The sequence below is a fragment of the Hevea brasiliensis genome, chromosome 18, assembly GCF_030052815.1.
Source record: "Hevea brasiliensis isolate MT/VB/25A 57/8 chromosome 18, ASM3005281v1, whole genome shotgun sequence".
NCBI lineage: Eukaryota > Viridiplantae > Streptophyta > Magnoliopsida > Malpighiales > Euphorbiaceae > Hevea > Hevea brasiliensis.
The window spans coordinates 29,024,057-29,035,739 of NC_079510.1; the positions used below are offsets into that span (position 1 = coordinate 29,024,057).

The window sequence follows — 11,683 nt, forward strand, 5'->3', positions numbered from 1 at the left end:
TTAGTGACAACATAGATGTAGATATGGTTTTTCCGGGTAGCCCAGTAGTAGTGGATGGAAAGATCCTCCCAGCAGACTTGGTTCCTCTACCAGTAATAGATGTTGATGTAATCTTGGGGATGGATTGGTTGGCAACTCATTATGCCACTTTAGACTGCAGGAATAAAAAGGTGTATTTCCACACACCTGGTGTGGAAGAGTTTAGCTTTGATGGTGACAGGAGCGTGGCTCCATATAATTTGGTGTCAGCAATTAGTGCTAGAAAAATGTTGAGGCGTGGATGTCAAGGGTATTCGGCATTAGTAAGAGATACATCTATAGAAGGTGTCAGTATGGAAAATGTTCCTGTTGTCAGAGAATTCATAGATGTCTTCCCTGAGGAGCTTCCAGGGTTGCCACCAGAAATGGGAATAGAGTTCTGCATTGATGTTATTCCGGGTACAAACCCCATATCAATGCCACCTTACAGGATGGCACCAGCAGAATTGAAAGAGTTAAAGGAGCAACTACAGGAGCTGTTGGATAAAGGTTTCATACGTCCGAGCACTTCACCCTGGGGTGCTCCTGTTCTATTTGTAAGAAAGAAGGATGGGTCATTGAGATTGTGTATTGACTATAGACAGCTGAACAAGGTGACTGTGAAGAACAAGTATCCACTTCCTCGGATCGACGATCTATTTGATCAGCTCCAGGGGGCTAGATTCTTTTCCAAGATAGACCTGCGATCAGGCTACCATCAGTTGAGAATCAGGAATGAGGACGTGTCCAAAACGGCATTCAGGACAAGATATGGTCATTATGAGTTCTTGGTGATGTCTTTTGGACTCACTAATGCACCAGTAGCTTTCATGGACTTGATGAATAGGGTGTTCAAGCCATTTTTGGACCGTTTTGTCATCGTATTCATAGATGACATTTTGGTATACTCTCGGACCGAGGAAGAACACGTGTGGCACTTGAGAATGGTGTTGCAGACTTTGAGGGAGCACCAGCTATATGCCAAATTTTCAAAATGTGAATTTTGGCTAGAAAGCATCTCATTCTTGGGACACGTGGTTTCTAGTGACGGCATTCAAGTGGATCCCAAGAAAATTAAAGTCAGAATCGATTGGCTTAGGCCTACAACAGTCACTGAGGTGCGAAGTTTTCTGGGTCTAGCTGGCTACTACAGGCGTTTTGTGCAAGATTTTTCCAGGATAGCGGCTCCCCTAACTAAGTTAACTCGGAAGAATGTTCCATTCATTTGGACAGATGACTGTGAGAAGAGTTTCCAGAAACTTAAGGAGTGTCTAACCACCGCCCCTGTGTTGACACTACCAATGAGTGGTGAAGGATACACCGTGTATTGTGACGCCTCCAGAGTTGGCCTAGTGTGTGTTTTGATGCAGAATGGAATAGTAGTGGCTTATGCTTCAAGACAGCTGAAGAGGCATGAGCAGAACTACCCCACCCATGATTTGGAAATGGCGGCTGTAGTCTTTGCACTAAAAATCTGGAGACACTACCTGTATGGTGAAGTGTGCGAGATATACACCGACCACAAGAGTTTGAAGTACATCTTCCAACAGAGGGATTTAAACTTGAGACAAAGAAGATGGATGGAGCTTCTGAAAGACTATGATTGCACCATCCAGTACCACCCTAGGAAGGCCAATGTAGTAGCAGATGCTTTGAGCAAAAAATCTTATGGCAGTTTGGCGCACATTTCAGCAGAGAAAAGACCGTTGATTCAGGAAATACATGAGTTGATGGATCAAGGTTTAATCCTAGATCTTTCAGATGAGGGGGTATTGTTGGCTCATTTTTCAGTGAGGCCAGACTTGCGAGACAGAGTTAGAGTTTCCCAGCACAGAGACCAACAATTGATGAAGATCATAGAAAGAGTACAGCAAGGCGAAGGTGGTGAGTTCAGGTTTGCCAATGATGGCATCCTTATGTAAGGTTCTAGGATATGTGTGCCCGATGTGGACAATCTCAGAAATGAAATCATACAAGAGGCACACTATACACTGTACAATGTCCACCCAGGCTCCACCAAGATGTATCATGATGTGAAGGATAGCTATTGGTGGAATGGCATGAAGAGAGACATAGCAGACTTTGTGCCCAAGTGCTTGACTTGTCAGAAGGTGAAGTTTGAACACCAGAGACCGTCAGGTAAGCTGCAAGAGCTCCCTATCCCAGAATGGAAGTGGAAAATGATAACTATGGATTTTGTGACTGGGTTGCCTCATACCATGCGAGGATATGATTCGATATGGGTAATTGTAGACTGCCTAACCAAATCAGCTCACTTCTTGCCTGTGAAAACTACATATTCTGTTGCACAGTACGCCCGACTCTATATTCGAGAAATCGTCAGATTGCTTAGAGTTTCGACTTCCATAATATCTGACAGAGGGCCCCAGTTCACTTCTCGATTTTGGAAAAAGTTACAGGAGGCACTTGGCACACAGTTGAACTTCAGTACGGCTTTCCACCCTCAGACAGACGGACAGTCCGAAAGGATAATCTAAACACTGGAAGACATGCTTCGCATGAGTGCTTTGGATTTTGGAGGTCAATGGGATGATCAGCTAGCTTTGGTGGAGTTTGCCTACAACAACAGTTACCATTCCAGCATCGGGATGGCACCCTATGAGACACTCTATGGAAGAAAGTGTAGGTCTCCTCTATGTTGGATGAAAATGGGAGAAGCAAAGGTATATGATGTAGACCTAGTGCAGTACACTTCAGAGATAGTCCCTTTAATCAGGGAACAATTGAAAACAGCTTTTAGTAGGCAGAAGAGTTATGCAGACCCCAGACGAAGGGATGTGGAGTTTGCAGTAGGCGACTACGTATTCCTGAAGGTTTCTCCGATGAAAGGAGTCATGAGATTTGGAAAGAAGGGCAAGTTGGCACCTCGGTATATTGGACCTTTTGAGGTTACTAATAGAGTAGGAGCAGTTGCCTACAGGTTGGAGCTACCACCCAACCTTTCTCATGTTCATCCTGTGTTTCATATCTCCATGCTCAGGAAATACATTCTAGATCCTTCCCATGTACTACAGCCGGATGTAATAGAGCTAAAAGAAAATTTGACATTTGAGGAGCAACCTGTAGCCATAGTGGACTACCAAGTGAGATAGCTAAGATCAAAATAGATCCCTATGGTTAAGATTTTGTGGAGGAGCCAGTCGGTGGAAGAGTGTACCTGGGTGTCAGAACGGGACATGCATAGCAAGTACCCTTATCTGTTCAATGTATAATCTTGTACTTTATTCTGCCTTGTGTAAAATTCGAGGACGAATTTTCTGTAAAGGGGGAAGAATGTAACACCCCAAAATTTTAAATTTTATTATTTTATGAGTATTATTGATATTTTAATTTTATTTAAATTTTAAGAAATTATTTGAAATTTTTCGGATTTTAAAAATCGGGTTCGATTTTTCGAAAATATAAATTTTGATGATTTTTAAAAATTAATTTAAATACCACGTGGCAAAACTAAAAATATATTTGGAGTCTATGAATTTTTCTGAGTTTTCTAGAATTTTTTTGGAATTTTTAGACCTCATTTTCGGTCCCAAGGCAGAGTAAAAAATTCAAAATTTTATATTCCTAATCGAACCGACCGAATCGAACCGGACCGGATCGGACCGATCGAATCTGACCAGTCTTCTTCTTTTTCTTCCTCCTCCCCGCACGCGTCCGACCTCCCTCCCCTTCTCTCCCTTTTTCTCTCTCCTCCCTCCTCCCCTTACCGCGCCGCCACCTCCCCTGCCACCCTAGCTCGCCGGTGCCCACCCCCAGCCGTCCCAGCTCACAGGCCGCCTCCTGGAACACCGGAAAACGGCGCCCGAAGTGGAGCGACGCGCGCGCGACCATTCGTCTTCCTGGCCAAAATTCGACGGATCCGGCCACCAATCGGACCGGGTCTTATGTCTAAACTCATCTACTCATCGAGAGCTTTCCATAGACACCAAGAACACCGAAATCCATCGAGCGGTTTGTCCAATTTTTGCCCGGGAAGTTTTAGCCCATTTTGACTTTCGGGCTAGATTTCTCACAAACCGTAAACCCCACGAGAAAACCGAGAGTACCAGAGCGCTCCACTCGTCGAGAGCTTCGCGGGGATATAAATTTTAAAATTTTTCGACACCGTTTTTTGATGGGTCCCATGGAACTTCGCAGTATTTTTTCGAGCATTAAATGAGCTTAGAAAATTTCATAAAATTTATGTACTAACCCCCGTGTTGTGGGCTTCGTGTAGGTATCCTCAATTCGTAGAAATTCGATAGTTGTCCAGGTCCATGAATTTCCGGCCAGACAGACCCGCTACCGGAAAAGTCTCTGAACTGGATCGAGGTTTTGGCTACCCACCATTGTCAGACATCCCGAGCGCGTTCCCGAAGTCGGAATCGGCAAAGGTAAACCCGAACCTTGCTTTTTCGTAATTTTCTAGTGCTTAAATAGGATTAAAAATCCATAAAATATTCTTGGTAGCTCAAAAAATTATGATTCTTTTTGCAATAGCCTAGTAATATTGCTAAGGACCGCGGGGCAAAGTTTTAGAATTTTTAGAGCTTGTTAGGGTAGTTTTTGCAAAAATGATCAATTATAAGGACTAAATTGAAATTTTACATATTATAATGGATGACTGATTTGATGGGCCCAAGAGGGGCTGTGTGATGTGATTGAATTGTGGATATATGAGTTGCGAATATAGAAGTGTGTTTTGAGTCCTTTTGCAGGTTGGGTAGGTCCTAGGTATAGGGGAGACTATGTCGGATTTTCGACACGACTTAGGACGTATTTGGTCTTTTCATGATTTGTATTGAGTCAATTGTGTTAAATAATTATAATGTAATTGTCAGGTGAGCCGGGACAGCCTTCTTCCTCCGTCCAGCCGCCACAGTGACCGTTGTCAAGTCTGTGAGTAAAATATTAATTTTAATTATAATTTCGATATTATTATATGTTTAAGCATGCCCATGCATCACTTATATGTATATATCTATGTAGTTAAACTTTAGGCACGATTTATGTTGCATTCATAACTGTTAAAGTGCCATGGATGTTGTTGTGGTAATTTGGAGCAGTGTGCGTGCGTTAGCGTACGTGTGATGTGGTGTGGACTATGGATAGGACGGGTAGACACGGCTTGAGATCTTCGCTGAGACTCGGTCCTACGGGGTAGACATGGCTTGAGTTCTTCGCTGGGACCCCGATTTGGTTATTAAGTGGAAGTCCGAGCTGAGTTCTTCGCTGGCACAGGTTGGATTTAAGAGAGTTGTATAGGGGATCAGCTCCCATATATATTATGATTGATATTATTGGGTCTGTGAGCGCTCCAAATTACTTTTTTGCTGATGTGAAAATATTGTTGATGCTGCATTTCATTCTATAGGGTGCATTAGTTTTAGATAGTTATAGAGATTATGGTTAAAATTGATATTTTACTCTCTGAGTCGAACGCTCACTCCTGTTCAATATTTTTTTCAGGCTACAGGAGGATTTTATTGTGGTTAACCTGCTTTTCTCCTTCGCAGGTTGTTTATCAATATTTGTGTAATTTTATTTACTCCTAGAATTTTCGCATGTGTTAGAAGTATTTATTTGATTTTAGTCTGTAATATTATTATTATGTTGGACCTGTAAACGTATAATGATATGCATGTTTGATAGACTGGATGAGGGAGCTGAGCTCTCATATATTTTTATGATGATATGAGTATGTGGAGGGTGAGCTGAGCTCCCCAATTGAGTATTTACTGTGTTTACAGGTCGGGTGAGTCAAAAACTCCCCGTTGGAAGATCCATTTTATGGCCGGACTCTGTCCGGTTGATTCCTTGAAATTGGGCCCAAATGGGCCTTAGAGTTGGGTTAATGAATAGTTAGGCTTACTACGGGCCTCGGGGGCTTTAGGCTGACCCATGTCTTAGTGCCGGTCCGGCCCATAGGTTGGGCCGTGACAATAGTTACATATAATTACATATCCAATGTCATAATAATTAATAATTATATAAAAATTAATTTTAAATTTAAATATATATTAATTGATTCAATAAATCTTAAAAAATAAAAAAATTCAAAAATTTTTAAAAAATAAATAAATAATAAACAAAAAATTGGTAACTTTAGCTTTGATTTAGCTTTTATATATATATATATATATATATATATATATATATATATATATTTATTTATTTATTTTATTGAAGGGTGTATTCTGTCGTTCAACCGTGTATAAACTTTTATCACACTTTTAAAAAAAAAAAAAAAAACTCTAATTACAATTAAATATTTATTTTTAATTTAAATAAATAAAGTGAAACTGTGTGAGCAAATGTATAGCCACATGTCACGGCATATCTCGTCCAATTCCGTCGGTAATCAGCGTAATTACGGACATTGCCATTACCCGCCATCTCTTTCCTTCCTTGACTACATAAATGAATTTCAACTGGCAGATGTACTCACAGACTCTCTCTCTCTCTCTCTCTCTCTCTCTCTCTTTCTCTCTCTGTGTAACGAGAAATGGACGGTCTAATCAAGGGTTTGATGGACGTGGCTCTTGGCCACGACCAGAAAGATGACGAATCGAGCGCTGAGCCCCGAGATGAACGATCTAGATCCAGCTGGGCGCAAGTAAGTATACTTTCTGTTTAGCATTCCTCCATCCTTTTCATCCGTCGCTAGACTTGTGTTGCTTGCTAAAATGCGCAGGTGGTATCCGGAGAGCAGGATAACAGTGATCAAGCGAGCAATGATCACTCGCATGGTTATCGTCCTACAAATCAGTGGCGAAAACAGGTATTTTGCTTTTTTTGATTTCCTTCGTATTGGAGTTTGTGGTTTGGAATTGGATCAGATCGGATTTTTTTTTGTTAAATTTAAGGAAAAGAGCGAAGGAATCAATGAGGAGTGGAGACCTTCAAGGCGACCTCCAATGGTTTGTATATAGTTTTTGCTTTTGATGATTCTTGTTTGATCATTGTCGTTTCATCATTTGAATCTCTCAATAGTAACTAGTTTAGCGTCTTATAATTGGGTTCTTGGTGTTGTGGGCAAGAATAAAATTTGCCCTTTTTTCCCCTTCTTCTTTTGGTAATGGTAAGAACATTCAATCTATTGAAACATTCATGGGTTTAACTTTAAGCATGGTAAGCTTATGGTTGTAGAACAAAGATTGTGCTCTGAGAAGTAATGCTTGTGATAACCTATTTTTGAAATGTATACTGTGTTAAACATTGGGATCATCGTGTTGTATTCGGCATGTCTTATAATTCTAGCTTTTGGATATTTCTGTGTTGCACTGAGCAGAATTCATTCTCTTCAAAATCTCAAATGTAGGATGATCATGAAGGGTATGGAAGAAATGAATGTGATGAGCAACATGATTATAATCAAAATCAATGGGATAGAAAGGTTGGAATATTGTAATTTTTCCATTTACTCTTTTGTTGTGAAGTTCACTGACCTACTTTTGAAGCATAATTCCTATCTTTCAATTTGGCATGCAGAAGGGAGGAGAAGAAAATAATGATGGTTGGGAGACAGTTGTCGAAAAGCATCCTAAGCGACCACACAAGGTATATTACCACTCTGCTCATTACCATTCTAGATGCACATGATATGCAATGTTTAGGCTCCTGATTCTATATGTTCAATGGAATCATTTATCCTTGAAACTTTCTTGTTTCTTCAAAATGGGGGTTTGGTTTTTGGTTTCTCAATTTTCTTGTTGGGTTTGAAATTATCAAAAGATTCTGAATGGTGTGCTTTTAAAGTTTATTATTACTATTCACAAAGATCTCTGAGGCTTAATGATTCTACCTGGGGAAAAAATTTTAAAAATGTTTTAAAATGACGTATTGACAGATTGAAAAGGATCACTGGCATGGATACAAAAGACCTCCTAGTGAACAAGAATACTCTGATGGGGTTGAAAATGATGAAAATTTAATCCCTTCAGAAGAGGAGCTTGCTGACCTATCGCAAGCTTGCAACAGGCTCTGGCATCTTGACATAAATCGTTTGGTGCCTGGCAAGGACTATCAGATTGATTGTGGTGAGGGGAAAAAGATATATGAGAAGGAAGATGTGGCACAAGGAAGCTTATTTAGCTGGCTAAAGGAAGATGTATTAAGGAGGCGTACCTTTTCTCGTTTTTGTTCTCTGCTTGATAACTACAACCCAAATCAAGGGTGCAAAGAAGTTGTCACTGCTGAAGAGAAGCAAGAGCAAGCTGCTTTTATAGAAGAAATCAGCAGAACTGCACCCATTAAATACCTTCATAAGCTTCTTGCATTTAAAGGCATTGTATCTGATGATTATCATGATTTTAAAAGAATATTGACAAGTCTCTGGTTTGAACTCTATGGTCGAGGTGGTACTTATGGTTCCTCTTCTGCTTTTGAACACGTTTTTGTTGGAGAAGTTAAGCATCGTGGGGAACAAGAAGTTTCTGGTTTCCATAACTGGCTTCAGGTTTGTCTTGTTACAGTCTCCACTTCTAAATTTCTTTTATGGCTGTGCTTTATTTTTGTGTTTAGTTTCAATTTGGGTTTTTCTGGTCGAAGTTCACCTCTGCGTTGTGAACTATTTTTCCACTCTTGCATATACAGGTCACCTCTTTTTAGCATGGTTATTGGACTTGCCAAAAACAAAAATCTTTCTAGTGACTTGTTATGATGTTCTCAATATTCATTAATGACTATTGCTTCTACATAGAATTGAAGTGACTATGGGCATTTCATGATTTGGAGGCAATACACTAATATATCCTTGCCTATGATGGTAAAGACAAGCAGAGTCAATATCACAATGAAAGGTTTTTTCTCCTGGATACATGCTGCAATAGGTTATGAGCTATTGTATTTATTATTGTTAGACATCCTTAGTCAAAGTCTGTCCCACATCCACTTGGAAAATCTCCAGTTATCAGTACTCTCTAATGTACATTAAAGACTGCATTTAGGAAATTTTACAGGGAAATTTCAATAATTGTGGCTGATTATCACTTTTAACCTTTTTCAATTTCCTTATGAATCATTATTCCTTTGTCGTTGTTTAGTCTCTTGTTGAATGATAAATTTTATGTGTCCTCAAATTTACTTTTTCCTTGATCAGTTTTATCTAGAAGAAGCAAAAGGAAGGGTTGATTATCAAGGTTATATTTTCCCTCGGCGACGTGGGCAGATTGTAAGTGTTCTTATTCTCTCTTTATGACATTAGGGTGTTGAGATGCAGAGTATAATTGAAGCTGAACTTTGAAAGTATGGAAACAATTCTTCTTTCCACCTATAGCTCCTCCAATGTATTTCTTTATCCTTTGAGAAGTCAGTGCATCATAATTTTCAAGAGAAATGTTCTTGTTTTGTCATTGAATAAGCTTCACTCTGTTCTTCTTTTCATTCCGCCTCTATGGAATTTAATGTTCTTTATTTGATAATTTTTACATTTTCAATTTTTGTTGGAAAAAAAAATGCTAGTGTTCATTTGAAAAGTTCAAAATTAAGTTGAGCTTAATTTGAAGATAGAAGATACAAACAGGACATTAGACAGTGAAGCAGGCCTCATCATTTTCAACCCTAAAATTTTAGCATAGAAGGAACATGGTCAATAAGAGAGTCTGTCAAGTGCAAGTTTAGTTGTTTTTCGGGAAAGTTAATATTAGGTGAGTTTGACAAAACTGGTTAGTTCGTAAAAGTCCTTGCAACTCTTCTTTGAAACAGAGGAGAATCGATGTCCTATTTGAAGAATGGATTCTATATTCTTAATTTGAAAAAGAAAAAAGGTAAAAGGCCTTTCTGGATGCGAGTATTTGAGATGTTACTTTGGCAAATGGATTCATTTTAGACCATGTGTTACTTGATCAGGCTTGTACAGTTACAAATAGTGAGGTATTTATCAATCCGTTTCTTTCTCTGAATTTTAATGATAAATTATATAGTGTTCTCAAACAAATAGAGCCTTATATTTTGTTTCTGAAGTTCAATGCTAAGTCCAAATGTAATGATCAGTGTCTTTTACATGTTGAATTGCCTTTACACCCTGAATCTTACCTTAATACCATTTCTATTTTGCAGCCGGACTCTGATACCCAGTTACTTACAGCTCAGTTCGAATGGAATGGAGTTCTCAAATCTGTATCAAGCATTTTAGTTGGTGTCAGCCCGGAGTTTGAAGTTGCATTGTATACTCTCTGTTTCTATTTGGGTGGAGAGGATAACCATGTAGAATTGGGTCCATACCCTGTTAATATCAAGTGCTACCGCTTTGGAGATCGGATTGGATCCGTATTTCCTATGGCAGAGTGTTGAATGCATGTGTTTAGTAAATGTATGAAAAAAATATTATGAGTATGAGTGATACCCTCTTGGTGAGAGCTTTTACTTTCTAATATGGTCGAATGAACCTAAATAAACTTGTTTTTGTACATTTTATGCTAGATGTTGACATTGTCAGCCATTTATCTTGCCCAGTAGGTGGTGTTTTAAGAGTGCTATTAATGCAGTTTCATTTTGGCCTAATGGTTGGTTAGGCGTGGAACTATGCAAATTTCTTTTTTTTGTGATTATCTTTCTCGCTTCAGTTTATATTAATACAAGAGAAGGCCCTTCACAGTCTTCCGATTATATGCAGAATCAAGCTTGTGCGTGGATGTGTAAGATTCTAAATCTAACTTGAATAGAGATTAGGGGCAGAATTATGTACCAAATTATTCTTTTCAAAGGATTTTCCCAGAGATTTCCTTTTCAACCCTTTACAATTTTCACCTGCAAATGAGGTTACTATTTTCCTTCTTTTAATGTAACATAGAGGAAGGGGGTTTTTGGTGTTACGGTAATGTTACTAATTTTGTGACCTGAAAATCAAGGGTTTGAGCCACAGAAATACACTTTATGTAAGGCATAGATAAATTTACATATATCAACACTTTCTCAAGTGAACCAAGGTGTTTGGTTTAGTAAACCTCTAATTGAGTTGATAGTTAACAAGCAATTGATAGGATACTTGAGGTGACCAAGGTGTTTATTATAAGCTGATTTTATTTTTTTTGTTTAAATCATATTATCCTTTTAAAAATATATTAATTATAAAAATCTTTGTTTCTTTAAAATAATTTCTGTATCAATAAATTATTTAAAATCATAATAAACAACAAATAAATATAAAATATTATAAATATAATTGTAATGTTATTTTTATATATACTTAAAAAATTATATTTTTTCAAATGTCGTATAATAAATTAATAATTATATATTTATTTTAATAGTAAAAATAAATGCGCTTTTTACTAGATTGGTATAAGGTAAAAAAAATAAACAAAAAAAGAGTGAATTGAGATTAATTATCAAAATGGGTGAAGTTGTGCCGGGGTGGAAGGTTTGGCTTTGGGACGCTAGTCATGATAGTGTGCAAAAGGTAAATGTTAATGGGATTTTTATCAAAAAATTGTAATAAAAAAAATTATAAAAAAAAAAGGTGAATTTGAATTTAATTACTAAAAAGGAGTGAATTATGTTGAGTAGAAAAACTAAGGGCAATACGCTGATTATTTGAGGGTTTGGATGCTATTTATAATATGGCGCACCATTTAAATTAAATAAAATAAAATAATTAATAATTAAAAAAAAAAGCCAACGGAGTTTAACTTTCTTTTAAATTTTTTAATTATTTTATTTAATA

The 11,683-nt window shown here is 38.0% G+C and overlaps 1 protein-coding gene across 3 annotated transcripts; it reads left to right on the top strand.

The window, feature by feature from the left end:
* Nucleotides 1-6,456: 6,456 nt before the first annotated feature.
* On the top strand, nucleotides 6,457-10,549 carry LOC110671992 (uncharacterized). Of its 3 annotated transcripts, none has more exons than XM_021834646.2 (8): nucleotides 6,457-6,634; nucleotides 6,713-6,799; nucleotides 6,885-6,938; nucleotides 7,340-7,414; nucleotides 7,510-7,578; nucleotides 7,868-8,476; nucleotides 9,119-9,190; nucleotides 10,078-10,549. In XM_021834646.2, exons 1-8 carry the CDS (start codon nucleotides 6,524-6,526, stop codon nucleotides 10,309-10,311), a joined length of 1,311 nt encoding a protein of 436 aa, XP_021690338.2. In that variant the 5' UTR covers nucleotides 6,457-6,523; the 3' UTR covers nucleotides 10,312-10,549. The 3 variants fall into 3 exon arrangements, with proteins under 3 accessions (XP_021690338.2, XP_021690339.2, XP_021690341.2); XM_021834647.2 differs by having other exon boundaries at nucleotides 6,891-6,938; XM_021834649.2 differs by lacking the exon at nucleotides 6,885-6,938.
* Nucleotides 10,550-11,683: the final 1,134 nt, after the last annotated feature.